This window comes from Equus caballus, chromosome 8 (genome assembly GCF_041296265.1).
Source record: "Equus caballus isolate H_3958 breed thoroughbred chromosome 8, TB-T2T, whole genome shotgun sequence".
NCBI classification, from domain to species: Eukaryota; Metazoa; Chordata; class Mammalia; order Perissodactyla; family Equidae; genus Equus; species Equus caballus.
In genome coordinates, this window is record NC_091691.1 from 85,750,747 (window position 1) to 85,773,950 (window position 23,204).

The 23,204-nt window shown below is 35.2% G+C and overlaps 1 protein-coding gene across 1 annotated transcript; it reads left to right on the forward strand.

Annotated features, from left to right (window-relative positions):
• The first annotated feature begins 583 nt into the window (after positions 1 to 583).
• Positions 584 to 18,102, forward strand: LOC100055638 (glutamate decarboxylase 1-like). The gene is made up of 11 exons (XM_014727809.3): positions 584 to 666; positions 998 to 1,113; positions 2,641 to 2,720; positions 3,796 to 3,850; positions 4,369 to 4,485; positions 5,280 to 5,344; positions 5,447 to 5,525; positions 8,060 to 8,209; positions 14,085 to 14,192; positions 15,591 to 15,680; positions 17,685 to 18,102. The coding sequence occupies exons 1-11, from the start codon at positions 588 to 590 to the stop codon at positions 17,856 to 17,858; spliced, it is 1,113 nt and encodes a 370-aa protein (XP_014583295.3). The 5' UTR covers positions 584 to 587; the 3' UTR covers positions 17,859 to 18,102.
• Positions 18,103 to 23,204: the final 5,102 nt, after the last annotated feature.

The following is a 23,204-nucleotide window of genomic DNA, read 5'->3' on the forward strand; positions in this document are numbered from 1 at the left end:
CCAGTGGTCTCCCATTGTTCTTCTATGGTACCATCTCCCGTCTTCAAGCTGTTATTGAAAACAATAGTTTTTAGCTTTTTTGGGTGTGTTTGTTTAAAGTACAATCTTGAGGTAGAAAACATCTATCAATAAATTTTCAGAAAAGGCTTTTTCTACCTTTTTCACGCTCTGCAACACATTGTCTGTAACTCTAGATTTCTGTCTTTCTAACTTGCCCACTAGGGAAGGTATATATATTTTCTTGATAACTGGACATTTTCTGACCCTAACAGTATTGTGTGTGTGCTGAGGGGAGAGGAGTTGCTTTAAAAGTTCTTTTCTTGGGAAAAAAATTCCCAGCTACTGTACAAGACAATGGAAAGCATGAAACTTTCTTCTTAGAACTAATAAACTTCATCTGGAAGGGGCAATTCAGAGCATATAAAATTTAACTATTTCTTGTAGAGTCTGCTACAGAATACAAAAATGTACAAAATCTTATTTAGGAAATGATGTTATTTATTCTCTTCCATTTAATATAATTCACAGTAGAATTTCTATATATGTATTATAGGTTTACATATGAAATAGCTCCAGTATTTACAGTCATGGAGACAATTCTTCTCAAGAAAATGTATGAAATTATTGGTTGGGGAGAAACAGAGGGAGATGGATTATTTTCACCTGGTAAGAAAAAGCAAGAAATCATTTCTATATGCTAAATGAATTACATGTTAGGAGACACTCAAAATATATTTTAGCTCATACTGTTATCTTTGAGACAGAAATGTTCACGAGCCATTGTGTTGGTTATAATTGCAAACAAAGTTTCCAGAAATCTAAAAGTTGTGAGTTGTGTTGTCTGGTCTTTCTCTCAGCACTTTCAGGAAGTATCTTTCAAAAATAACATCACTGATTTGGCACCACTTTAGTTTCAGAAAGCTCTCAAGTTGTCATGATTTCAGTGAATATTTCTGATTTTGAAATTAGATTATCAGTTGCTGTTTCTCTTCCATAGGTGGGAGTATATCAAACCTCTATGGTATATTAATAGCTCGTTATAAACAATATCCAGAGATAAAAAGAAAAGGCATGACAGTGCTTCCAGGCATCGTATTATTTGTTTCCGAACAAGTAAGTGTCAAGTCCAGATTTTTCCAACTTTTAAGAATCTTCTAAAATAAACTGATAAAGTAGTTGGAAGACTGAGAATGTTAGCTTCATTTTTTTCATTAAATATATTCAGTAATCTCTCTATCTGGATCTATTGATATTGGAAAGGGAAAAAAACAACCTTCCAGTCAATACAGGCTCTCTAGATTAGCAATACCAATAATTCAGGATTAAAATTTAATTTCAACATATGAGAAACTACAGAAAAAAATGTGATTATAAATATAAAACGTTCTGCTATCTTCACCAAAAAAAGAAAAATTAAGCCATAAAAGTTTCAAAGATTTAATGGTTCTCTTTAACATTGAATGAAGAGAACAAGAATGTGATTAATGTTTTATTTTTCCAGTTGGGACTAAAGAAACCAGTTGAAAACAAAGCTTTATTTTTATAGACTAGGCTATCAACCGAATGTTTCTGATATTGACAATATATCCTCAGATGGGTCTGTTTTAATGTTCCAATCTTGTACAGAGCATCAAAACTTCTTTAAAAAAATTCATCCTTCTAATAAATCTGGTCACTTTTTTCCTTCTACCACAGCAGTGCTTGTAATCTTAAAGCGTAATAGTAGTTCCAGTTTTAGAATTCTAGATAAAAATACCTGGAAAAACAGGATTTCTTTGAAATGTGTTTGCAATATGCTTCTACTACGGAACTCAAATTAGCATTATACATATGCATGTTATCAAGTGGGAGATCACTGCTGCATATGTAATTTACTATAAAGCTTAACTTAAAATGCTTGTTTACAAATGTCGTTTTCATCATTTGACATACAATTTTTAAATATAATGAGTAAATAAGCCGAAATTCCATTATGTAAATTTAACCTGTATTTTCTATTGAAATGAAAGCATGGTTAGGGTTTTAAATTTCTGTATTTTTTTTCTCTCATACCTGTAGTCTTTTCTTGGCAACTAAAAATAGGCCAGGCCAATTTGTCTTTTGCCTGCTACTATCTCCATCTTACTGATATTATTTATATCCGGTAGAATGATACAAGGAAATAATAGTTATCTAGAAGGCAAGAAATCAAAGTTGGTGTCAAAGTCAGAATTAAGTATTGCAAATATCACAAGAAGGAATGCGTTTCTCCAGGAATTGCTCTTTTTTAAAAAAAACTTTGTAATGCAAGAGTGAGAGCTGTCCTGAATATGTAAGGATTTCCCTGGAGGCCATTATCACTAAATCTATAAATGACATGTCTTCATGTGTATACAAAGAACTAGAATATTCATACACCTACTGCACTTGAAGAGTTGTGTTCTGTGACAGTGCCTTCTAGAAAGAAGAGCTACAATCTTCTTCATCTCAACAAGCATCATGATGAGGGTCTGGAAACAGCTTGGTACCTGTACTTGTGTGTATACATGTATACATGCACAAACCCGTTCAAAGTCATGCCTTTATGCCCCGAATGCCCTAGGGTAAATGATTATTTAACGCAGAAAATTCATGCCTTTCTCATTTTCATTTTTGCCCAAGGGTCATTATTCAGTAAAGAAAGCTGCCGCAATCCTTGGTATTGGAACTGATAATGTAATTGAAGTAAAATGTGATGAAAGGTATGTTTCTTAATATATTCTCAAAATTTTTTATCAGAAAATTTTTTAAGTAATTTAAAAAATTATTATAAAAATTTTATTATTATAAAAAATTTTTATTAGTCTTCGTAGACTAAAATTCCACTTTCTTATTATTCTAATCTTTAGCAAGAATACTCTACCAGATTAGTTTCAATGAATTTTAACTAGAATTAATTATTAAGAGGCACCAAAGTTATCCTATCCTATTGTTAAAATTTCTTCACTAAATATGGTCTCATGTAAGTGGGACTGCCATGTACCTGTTCCCTCTTTCGAGTATATTGACATCAATATAATGATGTTTGAAGACAAAAAAATTGTTGGCCTTTGAAACAATGAACATCTTCTAATATTAGGATCTTTTCCTATTTTATTTGCTATCTATCTATCTATCTATCTATCACCTACCTACCTAATAGATTATTTCATCAGAAAAAAATACTGTAATGTTGATGGAAGTGAGCAGTTTTATCCTATTCCTGACTTTAACAGGAACCCTTCTAGTTAATCATCAACAGATATGCTGGTCTTTAGTCTGATAGCTAAATGAAGTAGAAAAATACTGGCTTTTGTTTTTTCGCAGAAATTTGCTGTGAAGAAATGTGAGGCCAACTGAATTCATACCACTCTCTTTACCCCCTCTCAGTTTGGATACTTGATTTTTCTACTTTGATGTCAAGAGGGCTTTATTTTATAAAGAGAGAGAGAGAGAAAGGAAAGAAGGTAGAAAAGAAAGAAAGGAAGAAAGAAAGAGAAAAATAAATTTTATCATTCTCTATCTTTCTTAGAAAGACCAGAATCTTCTGATTAGTAAGTAATGCAAATTTTAAGATGACTAAATAGTAAACTAAGCACTCTTTAATTCAAACAACGTGATATGTAACATTGGTTTTAGGCAACTGAGCATTTATCTAACACCTATTTATAAACCAATAAATACCTTTGAGAGACACTAAAAACTATTTTTTCTCCTGCATATAATTTATTCTCCTAATTTATAGAATCAATATGTTTTTTCACTCATAATAGATCAATGTATATTTGCATTTTTAAGGGGAAAGATGATTCCAGCTGAGTTAGAGAAAAATATATTACAAGCTAAAAGAAAGGTATGTTCTACAGTTCCATATTTAACATGCAAATGCATCTTATTTTCTTGACCTATATTCATTATTGGAAAACAATTGATAAGATAATTGCTAGCAGAAATAAAATAATCCCTAAATGGAGGAAATTCCTTATAAAATTGAAGTGAAATAATTAAATAACAGTGCAGTATTTCTCTAATAGTTTTGTTTCTGTTAAATATCAAAAGAAAAGTTATCAAACTATTTCCTAAATAAAGGAATTTGGTCATCTCTATTTTTGTGGTGTTATTTTATGAAAATAAATTCACGGAGAAGTAGTAATAAGTGAAACTCAGGCGTGATGGTAGGGATAGCACTTCATCTGGTTAAGCTCCTTTCTCCAGCCCCCTGAGAATATCTGAAGTCGTCAGGTTCTTAACGCCCTTCAGCAATGTCACCCGGCTTCCTGAGGTGCAGACATGTAGTGGTTAAGTAACAATATTAACATGCCTGTGGACTCCATGAGACTGTAAGAATGATTTAGCTTTTGCCATCACCAGGGCCAGACTCCTTTTTGTGTCACTGCCACAGCTGGCAGCACAGTGTTGGGGGCCTTCGACCCTCTCCAGGACATTGCAGATATTTGTGAGAGGCACAACCTCTGGATGCATGTAGATGTAAGTAGGTCACATCTTTCAATCTGGTTCATCATTTCCCTTTTAAAAAAATGTATCCTGTGAACAATCCTTAAAATTTCTTAATTGGCATTGTGGGCAAGACGAAAATTTCTCTGTAAACTAATTTTTATAATGAATAAATATAGAGAAAGAATAGTCTTATTTGCACAAGTGATTTTAAATGGACTAATACAGGATCATGGAAAGAGCTACACTAGTATCAAGTGATTTTAAAAAGTCCAAAACTCTACACATATTCAACCAACAATGTAGAAAATCAATGTGAAAAAATAGCTAAACCCAATTTGAAATCCAAAGATTTAGCCCATTACTCTAATATACATTTTTTAATTAATAACTGTTAAGGAAATCGAAACTTTTGATGCTATTAATTTGGTACAGTGACGTTGGGCAAAAATTTCCTTGGCTTTGAGTAGAGTTGGACAAATTTAAAGTTATATAATATGATAGAGACTTTAATTTTTCTGTAGCATTGCCAAATTTGATGCCAACTTTTTTTTATCTGTCTCTGGCAATTATACAGAAGGTGTCTGAATTAATTAGAAACCTAAAACTTTACTGTGTCATGAATAGACAATGAGGATTCATAGGAGGAAATTTTAAAATGCATTGTTCTTGTAAGTAGGATAATTATAGCCAAGTTTATAATTATCTAGCATAGCAATTAAATCTTCATCAACTTTTGAAATAAATTTCACATAGAAAAAGTAGTCAATGCAAATTAAAAAGAAATTATTAACATAAGAACTCGTGTCCTTTGTATCCTGTTGTAGGCAGCTTGGGGAGGTGGATTGCTGCTGTCCAGAAACCACTCCTATAAACTCAGTGGCATTGAAAGGTGAGACCTGGGCTATTGCTTGTGAAAGCAAAAGAAGCTGCTTAGGCTTCTATTCCCTTCCATTAGACTGTGAGTACTCACTGGAGCTGTTTTATCACCTAGGGCCAACTCGGTGACCTGGAATCCACATAAACTCATGGGTGTCCCCCTTCAGTGCTCTGCTATCCTGATCCGGGAAAAAGTAAATGATCTCTATTTTTAAGTCATGACATAATGGATGTCTTAGTGATGACTGGCTTCATTGTGAATGTTAATAAAACCAAAATAATTATGGCCTCATTGACTTAACATAGTGTACCACAATTTGCCCTACTGAGGAACACTGATCCTTCCTCCTTGATTTTCAAGTGGCCACTGGGTAACTGAGGTGCCACAAAATCAAACAACTATGGAGCACAGGTAGTAGCTCAATGTGTGCATAAGACCTAGGATGAGACAATAGACAGTGACGACAAGGTCTGTGGAAAACCTGATCATTCATGCCCCACTTCCTAAAAACACCATGAAAAAACAAAACATTTCCTAGGTGTCAAATTTGACGCACTGGCCAATTTGTTATCTCAGAGTGTAGGACCAAAAATAGAACTTCTTTTAAGTGCAGGTAACCGAGTAACTTCGATATACTTTTAGCATAAAAAACACAAATTTACGGGTTGTGTGAAATTATTTTCTGCTTATGTTTGTGTACTTTATCTCTGTCAATAGTAAAGGTGATGCCGTACAAGGAGATAAGCCCATGATCTCCTCCAAGGAGAGGTGCAATTAAAGCTCAATGAGAGAATTCTTATCTCTACTTAGCTGTCAGAAATGCAAACAGATTTTACGTAGTTATCATTTATAGCTTTTTTTCTTTACTCAAAAGCAATCCAAAGGGTTTGGATATAAAAATAGCCTGTCTTCCTATTGTACTGCCTTACCTGGTACTCCTAGCTTACTCCTGAGTACGTAATGCCTACTTCACCTCTCCTAGTTCTAAGAGAATCTTTACCCTCTCCCAGTCTGGGCCATTGCCACCAACTTAGGCTGGAACTATTAGCGCTGCTTCAGAGTCTGCTTAGTTGGCCACATGACAGCAGAGTCTCATCAATAAAATGCAGCTGCCTTGTGTTCCAAGCCTGCAGGGTAACAAGCTAATCCTTCCTTCCCACTGGTGTGTGTCCAGTACCCAGGAACTACAGTGTGGCTGCATTTTTTTTCTTTAAGAAGCTTTTGAGTTTGTTCCCCTTTCCCCTTGCTAACACGTCTATATTAAACTTTCAGATTTCTGCTACCGTTACGTGTAGGGCTCAAATACAAATTTTCTGCAGTCTTTTCTGATTTCTTCACCCATGATATGTTGAAGTAGCCCCACGCTTACCCACCCAGCCTCCTGCAACCCAGATCGTAAACTCATGCGGGCAACGCTCTGCCACCGTTTTCCTTATCACGAATCCACTGTCCCAGCAGTGTGTGACAGATTGTAGGTGCTACAAATATTTGTTGCCTTAATGAGTAAACGTAACTTAATCTTCTCATTAGAAGGGATAGGCAGAAATCATATTGATTATACTGTTTTAGCTATTTTAAATAGTCTCCAACGCTTATCTAACAAAAAATTAAAATGGGAGTTTGAGGTAGACTAAAGAGAAAATAATTACATGTGTAAATAGGACACCCAAGATATACGCACATAAAGTACTCTCCTTTTCAAGGTATCATTTCTATTCCATTTCCCCCAAATCCTACAATGCTTCCCACCACACTGCGGTCGTTTCCCTAGATCAATAGCCTACCCTAAAAAAGAGTGTGAGTTTCCTTTCTTTGGAAGTTGGGTTTCCAGATACTCCAAGACAAACTGCCCTTTTGTCAGCTCCCAAATCCATCACTATGTAGATATATGACCTTGAAAATTACTTAACACATTAAAGTACTAGTTTCTTCAATCTGTAAAATGATGTACTAGTACCAATGTCATGAGTTTTCTGTGAAGATCAAATGATACAATATTTGTGAAATGTCCGGTGTATAATAAACACAGAATAAATATCTTATTTGCTCCCTATAGAAAGAGTTATGCTTGTTATATATTTAAACCACACCCTGTCAGTGCGCACAGATGTTGCCTTTGTTGTGCTGTAGCAACACACAGCCTTTGAGAAAAGTCTCTCTTTAATGGGGTGATGGAAAAGATTACTTCCTTCTACTGAGTATTTCTTAACCATCCAAAGCAAATGTTTCTCCACTCTTTAACACTGAGGAGGAATGTTTTTAACATCTTTTAGGTGAGAGGAAATGGCTTGGAAAGCACAAAATTAAATGAACGGATTCCTTTGTTCTCTACCTACTGTGGCCATGAGAGCAGTTTACTGACTGGCACGTACATTGGTGATTGAGGGGATAGTTTAGTTAAAGTGACCCAGGCACTCAGTTCTCATTAACTTCAAATTATGATAGGCACCTAATTTCAAAAGAGCAGCAAAACTTCAATGCTTTTGAAAAAGTTAAAGAAAAATAGACAAATATTAATCCAATTACACCACCTGCTGTTCCAGATAAATCGTAAGAACAACTGAATATACCAAAATCCTAAGCGCCTAACATTTTTGTATAGAATAAACAAAATTCTATTTAGGTGTGCATGTAAAGTAGAAATGCTAACTTAGTTGAAATAAATAATTGTGATTTCTTAGTGAAATGTATATGACTTACATGTAAGGTATATTATTGCTTTTTTAGGGTCTTCTGGAAGCCTGCAACCAGATGCAAGCTGGATATCTTTTCCAGCCTGATAAACTCTACAATGTTGACTTTGACACTGGGGATAAGACTATTCAGTGTGGGCGACATGTGGATATCTTTAAGCTATGGTTAATGTGGAAAGCAAAGGTAGGGATTTGCCACCTCTTTTATTAGGTCTTATTTATTCAGATGCAAAGTATAGACTATTCCAATTTTTTAGAGCTCTATTAGCCCCAAATTACAGCCCCATTATTTTTCTAAACATCTCCCAAGGAAACTGCTATATTTCTAATTGCAAATGGAAAGCTTCATTTCTCAGATCAAAATTCTAACTGAGTTGGAAAAAATTGGGGTATATTCCACCATTACTATATACTCTACCAAATTGCAGGGATAAAAATCTGGCAGGAATATAAACTGGTTTGCAGTTTTTTTGTTTTTTAGTTTTTCTTTTTGGCGAGGAAGATTTGCCCTGAGCTAACATCTGTGCCGATCTTCCTCCATTTTGTATGTCGATGGCCACCACAGCATGGCTGATGGGTGGTGTAAGTCCGTGCCTGGGATCCAAACCCACAAACCCTGGGCCATCAAAGTTGAGTGCACCGAGCTTAGCCACTATGCTACAGGGCCAGCCCTGCAGCTTTTTTTCATTTTGCAAGGAAGATTGACCCTGAGCTAACACCTGTTACCAATCTTCCTCTTTTTTCTTGAGGAAGATGGTCCCTGAGCTAACATCTGTGCCAGTCTTATTCCGTTTTGTATGTGGGATGCCACCACAGCATGGTTTAACAAGTGGTGCTTAGGTCCGTGCCCAGGATCCGAACCTGTGAACCCTGGGCCGCCGAAGCAGAGTGCAAACTTAACCACTATGCCACCAGGCTGGCTCCCCTACAGCTCTTTTTAAAAACTGTTTTTTCTCCTTTACTGATTGGAATTGGTAATAGGTCAAGCTACTTGACATCAATATAGATTCTCAGATGTGAACGCTTTATTGCCCGAATGTTCAATCTACCTTATAGTCAAGGTCAGCAGATAGAGTCTCTCCAAAGATTGTGACAACAGTAAGACATGTTCTGCATCTCCTGCTCCTTGCTTATAATTATTGACTTAGATAATTGACATGCTTTTAGGAAGCTATTTCTATCACCCTCTTCCTAATTCAATCCTCTATAGAAAGATGGACATTAGATTCTGTGCAGATGAAAGCTTTGGCATGAACTGACAGCATCTTTAATATATTACTGACCCTATTATTTAATCTGAAGTCTCTTCTTTTGTTAGAAATCTACTACTCCAAAACCAGAGACATCACTTTTCATGGAAATCACCCAGCAACAACCTGGTGTATAATCAGCACTCTGATATAGGAATCTATGTAATCAGTTACCCCGGAAGACATTGGCAATTAGTTCATCTTGGAGGTGTCACTGATAATTTTCGTTATTCAAAGATACGCATTCTGCAAGTTCTTTTTCCTGAAGATTTTTAATTAGCCAATTTGGAAATTTGTTAAACTTGCTTTAAAAATCTTCTAAGCTCAAATTTTTGTAAGCACGAAGCTCAAATATTTATGTAGACCTTTCAGACACTGATAATCCAAATATCCCTCAATCCGATTCTGTACAGCTTTATTTATGTAAATACTTTCATGAACCTCCTCAGCTTTTTAAGAGGTTGACATTTCTCCCATAGCTTAGCTGTCAAAGCATATAGCTTGACTTCGCTTAGATCAGAGTATATGTACCTAGACACTTGTCATGAGGTTCATCCTTGAATTCGCAAATGCTCAACATGTATCAAAACATTTTAAAAAGAAATTATATGTGTAAAGGATTATGTAAAGGGTCATATAGTTCGTCTATTCCTTCATGCAATAAAAGAGTGGCATTCAGACTTTTTAACACAATCCACAGTAAGAAATGCATTTGATGTTGTGGCCTAATGACATACACACACATACACACACACACACACACACACTGTAATTAGAACAAAAGTTTCAGGAAAAAATCTATAATTTGTGAAATTCTTTAGTATTTTCTATTCTACTCTATCTCATTGAAAGAAAAACTTAATTGTTTCTATTACCCACTTACAGGCTACTACCTACAGTTTAAAAGACACAGATAAGCAAGTCTGATATGGATTAAGCCAGACCCTCAGAGAGTTGTGTACCTGGACCACCTTGTTTGGCCTTCTATAAAACAGACTTGACCGATGATTTTTTAGTATCTATATGTATTTATTTCATCCTTCAGTAAACATAAGGTTTCTGGGTCAGAGGAAGATCAATTATTTACTTACAGAATATCTCAGTGTCAATTTCCCACACCCCACTTCCCCCTTGGGGGAACACGAGGAGGGCATGTCACATCACCCCACGTTTGCAAAGGGGATTTATATTACAGAAGAGGGAGCCCGAAGTTGGGAAGCTGGAATCTTATATATAAGCTGGCACACCCACTCTGAGAGGGAGAGAGGGAAAGGAGGAGAGAAAGAGCTTATGTTTATTCCCGAATGCAATGCAAAGAAATCTTTTGGTAGAGGAAAGAGAGATCTCTGCCCACCTTTGCCCCAGAATGAAAGCATTTGACTCCTGGAAAGATAACAAAGATTTTATTATTATATTTATTTATTATTCAATGGGAGCAGAGATTACAGAGAAACTCAGTATAGGGTGAAATGGAAATGCTTTTCTCAGAAAAGAATATTTCTATACAATGGAAATCAGGTTCAGGTAAATATCCACAGCAGGCTTAAAAAGGAGTTGACTTGCAAGTTTGTTAGCATGATTTATGACTATTAAATATTTAAACACTTGAAATGTGAGCCTCCATCAGCATTATTTACAAAATAATGGGCATTAAGAGCAAAGTCTAGAGATATAAATTTAAAAAATTCTGTTTTGTCCTTGTTTACTCTAATTACACAATAACTGCTTCATTGATAGTAGAAAGAGGAGCCATCATTAATGAAATTTATGTACCTTATAAATAAAATTAATTATAATATTCTATGATAGGTTATAAAAATAAGTTAAGAAAACATACAAGATTCTTCAAACACTGATTACATATGCAAACTCAAGTATAATGCAAAAGCTTCTTTTTGGATGGATTCTCTAAATGGGTTGGACTGGTTTTAGACTCATAACATGAATCTGTTTGGGCTGTGAGAATGCTATAGGGAGCTTAACTGTCCAAGAGCTCCATCTGCTTCTCTTAAATTCATAATTGCATTTGCCCCAAGGCTATGCTTTCCACAGTTTTTTCCCAGCCAATGACTGAGCATGGCAGCAATTCTAAGGCATTCCCATTCCTGAGAGACACGAGACTCTTCTGAGAGCTGATTTGGTGTGAAGACTCCCCAGTGGCTTTTCAAATCTTCCTTAAACTTGGTGGCAGTCTAAGATGCTTCTACCCCACCTTTCCTCTTCCCCTTCACTTAGGGTCAGACTTATTCCCAGTCTGATAGCCCTCCAAGTCTAAGTGGCTCCTTCTCCCTGTCTTTCGCACAGGTACTTTCATTAAGAAAATCCTTGCACTTTAATCTTATCTTAGTGTCTACTTTTTGGAGGACCTGGTCTAATAGAGTCCAATATAGTTCAGAATAGAAGTGCTATTGTCTTTACTATTCAGTCTCTGTAGACTTTTTATGAAGAAACTTAAAGATGCATTCACAATAAGGACGTAAGTCCTGATAGTTTTCATTGCCAATTTAATAGGCATGAATGCCGCCAAAAGTTCTATATGGAAAATTCCTGGAGAGTAATAAGCTCTATGCCAACTATTTCAAAGATCCTTAGCACCACTTCTTCAGAATCAAGAGTAGGAATATTCTTTATCAATAATTTCTATTAACTTTTCTGCAAGTTTTTCTTCTTTTCAACTACATACAGCTTCCCTCTGAAACAGATTGCCCTCAAGGAAAAATATCTGGCATAACATCAAATGATAAAGTGGTTATCTCAAGAAATTAGTCCATTCATATTTAATCACTCCTATTTTTAAGCATTTCAAAGATTGACAATGCCTTTTCCAAACCAATATTTGTTCAATATTGTGAGGGTTGGTGCTTCTGACCACATGGTCATATAATCAAAACTTTTTGCACATTTGATCCATATTCCTATGGAGAAAAACAAGCATTGAAAAAGGATAAGGAGTGAAGGAGTGCTGGGGGTGAGTATTTGTAATCTTAAATGGGGGTAATTGTCAATAAGAAGGTTACATTTGAGCAAAAATCTGAAGAAAGTGAAGAAGGGGTCATGCTGATATTTAGGGGAACTGTGGCTAAAGGGAATCTCAAATTCAAAGCCGTGAGACAGAAGCATGCCTGTTGTGTCTAAGACACAACAAGGAGATCATATATGGTTAGGGTGGGGGGAGCTGGTTAATAAAAGACAAAACTTGAATAAGAAAGATATGAAAGGGTTCCTCAGTTATTAATGCTTCTTAGAATTCCATCACCTTCTGTTTGTGTTGGCAATAAGCTCTGACTTAAACAGAAAGTGTGGCCTCTTGGGACCCTTAGTATCCCTGCTTACTGAGTTGTAGATGCAGCATGTTTACCTTGTTCTTGCATTTTGTGTCACTGAGCTCCCACTTATTGTGAGTTCAGTGGAATTCTATGCTCATTGTGCACGGTAAATGCTATGTGTGAATGGGGTGGCAAGGAATGGGAGATATGTATGTTGCATGCATCACCTTAGCTCACATGTATGATCCGTTATCCCGTTGGACTTCACTTACAAAACACAGTTCAAGATAAACTTTTAAAGTATTACAGGACAGTGACAGCACAGCATTAAATTAAACATGAAACCCTTCTGCGTATGGGGGCCTATGTTACTGCACAGGCTGTATGCCCGTGAAGCCAGCTCTGATCACAAAGGCTTAAGTATTGAGAACACACTGGAGTACCACCTCATACGGTTGGAAAGGCTCTACACTATACTAGCCTAGAATAAATGTTACTGCATACCCTCAGCATGGACAATAGATGTATGGACAGGAGCAAAGAGATCAGCTGGGGAGCACTTTGAATAATGCAGGAGAGAGTGAATGGGCCTGCATAATGGCAGTGAATAAGAAATATTAGATTCTAATGAGATTTTGAAGGTAAACCAAGTGGAATTTGCCAAAATATTAGATATGGAGTGTGAGAAAAAGAGGAAGATCAAGGATAAGAATCACTTCAATGTTTTGGGCCTTAGCAACTAAAGAGTAAAATTGTTATATTATTGAGATTGGGAAGATTGTGAGAGAAACAGTGTGTATAGAAAGATCAGGTGTTCAGTTTTGGCAATTCATTTTGAGACGTTATTACTCTTGTCAGTGGAGATTTGAATAAGCAGTTTATTATATGCCTGAGGTTCAGAGATGAGGTGTTGGATGAAATATAAGTAGGCGAGTCATCAGCATATCTGTGCTATTTAGAACCACGACATAAGCAGAAATAACCAAGGGAAAGAAGGTGAATGGAGATAGTGACTGGTCAGCTTGTCTTGGCCTTAGTTCCCCACCTCATAAGGTTCTTCTAAGAGTAAATTAGACCAAGTGTATAAGCACGAAACCACATGCCAAGGATACAGCAGAAGCTCAGCAACCGTTAGTTTTTAAAGACACTATCCCGACAAGTATGCCAAGGGCTTTATTCCTAGTATTTTTCCTACTCCTCACATCATTACATATAATTTTTAAAAACTTGCTCTACATAACAGACAGATAAAAATTTTCTGTCAAAATATTTAGCAAACATTTGTAGATCTAGGCTTTTGAAACTTAGAAAGGCTAAGTAACTTGCCTCAAGTTCCACAGACAGTAGGGAGTAAAAGCAGTTCAAGGAGATAGAAACAAAAATGCAGTGATGTAGATAACACGTGCTATTAGTAAGATAATAATCACATTTTAAAAGTAAGTACATTTAAATAAATTTAATAAATTTCAGGAAATTCTTCAATGTAGTTTAAAGAAACTTACTTCAATGGAAGCTTTCTTTTAATTCTTTTTTTAAATTACAGGGAACCTCTGGCTTTGAGGCACAGATCAACAGATATATGGAACTTGCAAAATACTTCTATAATGTTTTAAAGAAAAAAGATAACTTTAAGCTTGTGCTTGATGCAGAGGTAAGGACTCTTAGTTTTGTTTTTTTTGAGATCGTTTAATGGATGTAAACTTTCTTTGCTGGATATTCTTACCTGACTCTGTTCCCTATCTAATACTAAGGGATAGTTTTAAAAGTATACTTAACAATGATCATAAATATTTTATTTGATCTAAATGCAAACTATTTAGATTTTAAAACCTTTTTCATTTAAGTTCTATATCTTACAAGCCAAGGGTCCAAAAGCCTTAATTTGATGATTCTATTCAGCCTTTTATTTTTTAAGACAATTAAAATTATTTGACTATATTTGCTTTTCTGATTTCTCTGGCACTGAATCAAGAGTAATTTAACTGTTCCTTTAAATTATATGATCATCTTTGGTAAATCGTTATTAAGGTGCTAAGTAGATATTAATGACAAATTGAGAATTTTGCTAGCACTGTATCTGTCTTCCTCTTCAAGGCCCAGTCAACTATCCAGTGGCAATCACTGTTATGCTAATGAGAGTAACTATAAGGAAACAAAGGTGCTTTGTCTCTCTTCTAAATTGTCTTCCTCTGATTACAGCATGGTCTTAATTTTCGTTAGCTCTCTCTCAGTCTTAAGTGGAAACTAGAAGTAAAGGGGTTTGTTTTTAATACTATGCATCCTCTGATAGTTTATTTTCCTCTCTGCAAGGAGCTTTTCTAATTGATTAAATTTTATGATTGAATCAGTAGAAAAGTTCCTTGCAGAGAGGAAAATGTAAGTTCTCTTTGTCTATGTGAAAGACATCCAGTCACTGAAACCAGAAAACTTGAATTTATCTTGAAAGCCCAACAAAGATCAATTCTATGCTTTGAAGATTTTGAAAATGTAAACCCTCCTATCTATACCCACAGCCCTTGGTTTAGTGAAGTCCTCTCCGTATCCTGAATTACTATACCATCTTATTTATTAGTATTCTCTCTTCAATTATTCTTTCCTTTAATCAGTAGTCCATACTCCAACCCCAATGATCTTTCTCAAATATAAAATTGGCATTATCATTAAAATATTTAAAATATTTTGTAGAATGGGTATGGGATGGATGGCTAAAGATCTTTGAAGAAATTAATAGACCAGAGCATGGGGAGGACAACCTGCATAGATAAGGGAATCATGGAAAATTATGGTAGGAGAGGTGTTGGGGAAAGACAACAAGAGCCCATGCCAGACTGGGCTTTCTGTGGGGACAGTGGCTATTTCTTTTATTTCCGTATCTAGTGCTTGACATGTATTAGGCCCTCAAAAATTATTTTTAAATGTATCAAAAATTAAATTAATTAAAATACTTCTGAAATAATTAAGAAATTAAGTAGGGCTTTAAGGATGCTTATAAAATCACTAAGGAATTAGGTAGGGATTTAAGAAGACATAAAATTTATCTTTGGTTTAGCCTGAGTTCACCAATGTCTGCTTCTGGTACTTCCCACCAAGACTTAAACATATCCCAAAAGGTTTTGAAAGAGATCAAGAACTCCAAAAGGTAAGTGTGTGTGTGTGTGTGTGTGTGTGTGTGTGTAGAGTTTTTAATTCTAATATTTCCTTTTAAATAATGTGTCTGGTTAGTTTGATTGGTTAGTTTTTAGCGGTCATGTGGTCCCAAGCCATTGGTTTAATACTCATATGGAGCCAAGTGAAATCTCAACCTATCAGTCATTTTGCACATTAATCCAGTCATCATTTATATAATTGAAAAACATATATTGAGTGCTTAATATGCAATCAGCTGAATTTCCTCCCCTTTGGTTAATTCATTCATCAATTAATATTTGCCAGGTATTCCACTAGGAGTTAGAGGTATGAAATGAGTAAGACAGAATTCTGGTCTAAAGTTGGCTAAAAGGCTTAGTGGGAGAGAAGACAAGAATATAAATAATTATAATCTCTAAGAGCAACAGAAGAAGTACTTTAAGAAGTGTTATCAGATTTGAAATACTTATGATAAGGTCATCTGAGCAAGAATCTGAGAGAGATTTTATTACAGATCAATGACGATCTTGAAAAAAATCCAGATGAATATCATGGTAATGGGGTATTTCATCTTTACCTTAATAATATATATTAAAATAAAGAGAATCACCACCTTTATATGTTATTTATCACCTATATTTATTGTAAGTTTTTAACTATATTAAGCATTCATCATATATGTATATACATTTTATAATAATACCAAAACTTTTGAGTTATGCTGATATCACTACCACTTATCTTAGGTACTGTGAGGTGCCCTAGGATAAGTTGCACAAAACCGATACCAGTGTTTCAAGGAATCAACTTTTTCTATCATTAGATAATTTTACTTCTTTTTTAAGTTCTAAGAGAAAATAGAGATGTTTTTTTGTTTTGCTTTCTGCTTTGCATAATTCCTCTTATTTAAATATTTTATGGTTTGAAGCAAGTATTAAGTGAAGTTCTTAATTTTTTTCTTAACATATCAATGTTATCTTCCACTAGAGTGATTGCTACCAGCTGAGGGTTAGTGAGGGACGTATTTACACAGACTTAGCAAGCTGGCTCCTGGAGGTCCACACAACCCATTTACCAGACAGCTGTCTCTCTTAGGACTCTGTACAGGTTCCTGGATGGAAGGCAAGGCGGAACTATGAGACAAATTTTTTAAATATTGTGGGCAATAACTAATATTTATTATTTTATGGCCATATTGATTAATTACAATATTAAATAGGGAAGGACATTAAGTGAAATGTCTGGCTATTAAAGGAGATAAATGTATATATAAATATATGTATATATATATTTACTTCTGCGCTGCCATTATATAAATACTTATGGGAAAGTTAAATAATGGATGGCATCTGTAGCATTTTAAAGGTACACTATGAGCAGAAGCAGAAGTTTTGAGGAGGGGCATGTTGAGTAGTTGTAGACTGTCCCACTCTGGCTTTCCTGAATGTCAGTGCCACTGCTGTAAGATAATAACCAAAGAATGTACTAATGTGATCCAATGCCACATGCGTAATGTCATTTTAGGAGCTGTACAGGACAATTAAATGGAATTTGTCTCTGTGAAATTTACAAAGAAACTATGATTTGCTGCAAAACAGTGACCTTGTAGGAAAACTCAAGATGTAGTATAATAATTCAAATAATGAAACTTACAATACCAAAATATACTACTATTTTTCCATTCCCTATTTCATTTTACCTCTTGCCTAGATACTTCTATTTGAATTGCCATATAAATATAAGGAAAACGGCACACAACTTTCTTTAATGCATTCTAGCACACTTGAGTTATTTTATAAGTTTGGTAATTGTGAATCATGGAGTAGCGAGAGCTACAATATAAATATAGAAAATGCTGGGTTTTTTCTGTACTAAGCTGCTTCTTAAAAATTATCTCTGACAGATTTAAATTGCCTGTAATTTATTTTAAGATAATGATAGTTATGTAGCCATCTAGTATGTGGAAGCATATTTACTTGTAAAATTCCCTTTTAATAATATTTACATTTACACACAGATTGCTCCAAAGATTAAAGCACAGATGCTAGAGGAAGGCACAGCCATGATAAGCTACCAGCCATGTGGGGACAAAGTAAATTTTTTTCGAATGGTCTTTTCTAATCCTGCTACGAGACAAACAGATGTTGACTATCTTATTGATGAAATTGAAAGGCTTGGGAAGGATTTATGATACTTCAATATGAACTTGAATACCAAATGCAAACACCAACTTAAAAAAAAACCTACGTCTGACGATAATACGAAAGGAATACTACAGATTATATCTTCTCTCAGAACTTTTGGTTCTCTTTTATCCTATGCTATCTAAGGTGATGAACGGGGAGTTGGTTTAGATAGATAGATAGATAGACAGATAAGTTCAAACTCATGTATTTGTTATTTTCATTAATTCAATAAAAACTATTGAAAATCTATTAAATGCTAGGTACTTTTCTTGGTGTGTTTAGAATACATCAGTAAATAAGAAAGACAAAAACCCCTTTTATTGTGAAGAAAAGAGAAGTTCCATTGTGGACGTTTGGCAACTTAACATATATTTATGTACTTGAGTTAACTGAATAATGACTTCCTGAATTGAAATTATTTTCAATATCTTATGGTAGTGTTCTGTCTCTGTAAAAAATAAAATAATATGTAAGGCATTTCTCTTTTCAAACAAATCAGATGAGTTAAGTGTTCTGTATTTTGGGGCAGAGAGTCAGGGAAAGGAATGGCAGGGCTTGACACATTCACCTTTGGACCTTTGCATTTTTATTTAGGAGGGACTATGGCTTCTACCAAGCATCTATACAATGATTTAATTCATTTTTTTTTTCTGCAACACCATTTTTAACATCCCCCATAGATCAATAGCAGTGCCATCCTTTTTCAATTCTTCAAAAGTGTATTAGCTGTATTTCAAAAATAGAATCACATAGCTCCCTTATTCAGCTCCACTTTTGAGATAATAGCTGACGTTAATTGAGCACTTACTGTGTATCAGACAGTATGCTAAGGGTCTTAACTTGCATGTCTCATTTTGTCCTCTATTCATATTATGATTTAAGTGACTTATTATCTCCATTTCATGAATGAGAAGCTAAGATTTAAAGAGTTTGAATAATGTGTCTAACATCATGCTGCCAATAAGTAATAAGACCAAAATTTGCAGCTAACCAGGTTTCTTCTGAAGTCCCTATGACAAAACATCCCGCCAAATGCCTTGCTGCAATTCACACACTCTACCTACCAGTTGAACCATTTTCAAATCAGTTGACTTAAGCAGGTCTCTTTCCTCTTCTCTGAAATAGGAATAATAATGGAGGCTATACTGCAAGGTTGTTGTGAGAACAAAATAAAATAATTCAATTAAATCTTTTTAAAATTTTTGAATTACTCTGCATGTTAGTTATTTTTCTTTCACAATATATATGTATATCAAATCATCACAATGTACAATTTAAGTATCTTACAATTTTGATGATTATACCTCAATAAAGCTGAAAAATTAAAAAGATATTTTCTTAATGTAGAAAAAAATCAAAAGATTCTTTAACTTCAAAGGAAGCTGAAATCTTAAAAATTAGTATTACATGATGGGGAAAGTAGAGGGAAATACAGGGCTGAATTTAGAGAAAAACATGAAGAGGGAAAGAATTTTCCATAGTATATATGTAACTCCTCTCTTACAGCCTACTAACAATTTACCTTCTACCAGATAGACAAAGAGGAAGTTGGACCCAATAAGAGACCTATAGTCTTGGCTGTGTATAGGCTTAGGAGGTAATTAAAGTTAGTTTTGCATATTTAATCTTTTTACTATGTCAAATAGAGTCAGAGATTCAAAAACATATACTAAGTAAAAATAAAATTTCATAACCTTGGTTTTATCTTTATTAATCATTCTGTGTACAACCAAATATTGTCATGGTTCTTCATTACAGAACCATGTACGCTTCTGTTCGCCAAGTTATGTGGCATTCATTGAAGTTAAATGTAGAACTTCCATATTTTAGAAATAAGAACACATAAATTGGGATGGAGATTCTTTTCAATTGTTCTTCTGCCAAACAAATGACATTTCATATCCAAAGTTTTCTCAGAGGAAATGTAAATTGATTATGCTATAGACTTTGATAGGCTGTGTCTTTGTAAAACGTAGGAAACAGTAGTTTAATCATCTAAGTGCAATTTACCCCTTGATAAGAATTACTGCTCTAGACAGGAGGGTTTGTTCCAAATGTGACCTGGTTTGTTAGACTTAGAAACATAAATCTGTTTCTTCCCTGTACATTATGTGTGATTGCCCATCATTACATAAAGGTTGCCAAACACAGATTAAACATTTCCTTATCAAAAAGTGCATTGAAGATGCTTTATCCTTATAATCGAAATTTTAGATATTGATTTTATTTCTCAGTAAACACTTTGAAATAAGAATATATTAAATCATATTACTATTTTCATATAATATGCATATTATGTGGGTTATATAAACTAGTTAAAACAGTGCTTTCTTCCAAAATCAATTTTATGAATTAAGCAAGAATATTTTATAAAGTTTCTCCAAGAATGTTTTATAAAGAAATCTACAATCTGAATTATTCAGTAGTGTTCTATTAACAACAAGAAACCTAATACAATTTTTTTCTCTATTATTTTGAGGTATGCAGCATTTTCAATTATTTGGATATCTATTTTACATGTTGTAGGAAATTTGTGACATTTCAATTAAAGAAAGGCTAATATTCACTAACTTATGTTGCCCCCTCAACCCTTGAACTGGGATTATTTTTCATTTCATGGCCAATCAAAGTTTTTAGCCAAAGAATACTTAACCATTCCCATGTTCCCATGGCTGAATTCTCTCAAGCAAGGATCTGGCACTAGTCTTGTATTACATGAAACGATGTATGAATTTGCCTTCCATAACTTATAGGAATTCTATAAAAAGAGCTCCTTTAGTGCTGCTGAGAAATTTAGTTTAGTATAAAATTCTTAAAGGGTTGTTACTAAGTTCATTTTTGTTTCTTTTGAACCTTTCCCAAACACAGTACAATATGTTTTTAACACAATAAACAACATTCATTTAACCAATAGACATGACTATCAGAGAGACTGTGTCTCCAGAATTTAGGCTAGAGCAGGGTAGACCAAAAAAAGAAATTAATGTATTTTTTAAAAATTTTATTTTCAATTCAAAGTGCTGCTATAGAATCGTGCACAACATGTAGACTTTGATTTTGATGGCAGTTTCAAGGATGGGTTAGAGGAGGAGGAAGGCTCGAGCTCAGAATACCAGGTTTAGAGGCTATCGCAATAATCCAAGGAAGGATAAGGACCCAGCAGTGCCAGGCAATAGGGAATTAACAGCTATTTAGGAACTAAAATTGCCAAAATGCGTTGGGAAGATAAAAAAAAGTTCAGAAAGCCTGAATTTTCTAGGCTGAAAGACAGCTTAGATCTTATTGGTAGCACAGAAATCCGAACGTGAGAGCCATATTAGCACAATGTCCTTGGTCTATTTAGCTTGCATATAGTAAACAAACTGGAATTTACGCATTGATAAGGGCACAGGTTACTGGAAAATAGCACACAAGCTATGTAACTATCCGAGTAGAAAATGGAGATATTTCATGACTAAATAAGCTCCCTTCTGTGTAATTAATGTAGCATCACACATTACTTAGAAACTTCATTTGTTAATGTAGGTCCTAGGGCATCCTGAACCAGCAAGAAAGGACCCAGGGAACCATTTGACAATCCCATCCCTCTCCCTTCTTCCCAATTACTTGTGTCCTAGAAATTCTTAGTAAAGCTTCACGCTGGACAAGATCTCTGGTTCGTCTGAGTCTATTTGACAATTGGATCCTTTGTGTTATCTCAATGATTATCTGACTCAGGAGACTGAGAAGGCATCATTGAAGACTCTGGCCTACGTTAACTGCTTAAATATTTCCAGTGCAGCCCAGCAAATGCGGGCCTGAATGGGGAAGAGCCACCGAGGCACTGGATTGACTCTAAACAATCTTTCTTTGACCGAATCATGCTCGATATACTTGGATTCTTCAGTTTTCTGTCTGGCTTTTGTCTCAGCTCGGTCCCATAACTCCCTTTGATTGAAGAGTCAGGTTGTTCCTGCCTCTCCCCCAAATGTCTGGCTTTAACGTTAGTCCTCCATCTAGGACACAATTTTTAATGTTCATTCTGCCGAACCAGTTCCTTGCTTTCCCCTCTGGACTGCTTGTCAGACCTTGAACCCTGAGCACACATCAGGAGATCAGGAATATCAGTCTCAGCCAGGGGCTGTGCCTCATTTGTCACCTTTGTTGTTTGTTATAATTAGAAGGCTATCCAACTCTTTCCCTCAAAAGTACCTATCCTACAAAAGTCATTCCAAGGTACCCCCTTCCCAATGCTTTTTCCTAACCCAAACCCCCAGCGTGGAAGGTGGGTACAAATTCAGTAAATATTTTACCAGAATACTGGAATTTACTCCTCCAATCTCACGTGAGGATTTCTTATCTCTAGGTCCCCATTATAGTTTTCCTTTTGCAAATACAATAATTAATGGACATTAAATCTTTCTGATCTTCACTCCTATGTGGAATGTCCTGTCATCCAGAAAAAAAATCTTTGCAAGAAGCTTCCTTGATGAAGTGATGGTACTGGCTATGCTAATATGTTATTTAAACTCATGTAGGAATAATAGATATTCCATTAAACCATATCCATATACTCTCAAACTGATGAACAATTTATAATGAACACTGATACGCCTTAAATTATGCAGTTCATTGGATATTCGACAGTTTTATCATCTCCCAACTTCCACTTCGTATTCTGAAATTTCCTCTTAAGAATACTTTTGGGGGCTGGCCTGGTGGCATAGTAGTTAAATTTAGTACACTTTGCTCTGGCAGCCCTGGGTTCATGGGTTCAGATCCCGGGCACAGACATACACACTGCTCATCAAGCCATGTTGTGGTGGTGTCCCACATACAAAATAGAGGAAGACTGGCATAAATGTTAGCTCAGGGACAATCTTCCTCAAGCAAAAAGAGGAAGATTGGTTAACGGTAGTTTCAGGACCTCTAGTTGCAAACCTTGCCATGTTTTTAATAATAAAACAATTAACTTTGGTCAATAAACTCTAGCAGTACTTTATGAAGCTATAAGTCCTTGAAAGGCTGTGAATATTTTTGCTATTTTTACTTTGATAACAATGAATAATCTAATTGGGTTCTACAACCTCCTAAGTTTTAATCACTGGTAAATTGCATTGTGAAAATCCTATGTAAACATTTGTTGAAAATGTGATGCTAGCTAATAATAATACCTAATCTTTGGGGCTGGCCCAGTGGCGCAGCTGTTAAGTGCACATGTTCCGCTTTGGCAGCTGGGGTTCACTGGTTCAGATCCCGGGTGCGGACATGGTACTACGCAGCAAGCCATGCTGTGGAAGGTGTCCCACATATAAAGTAGAGGAAGAAGGGCATGGATGTTAGCTCAGGACCTTCCTGAGCTAAAAAGAGGA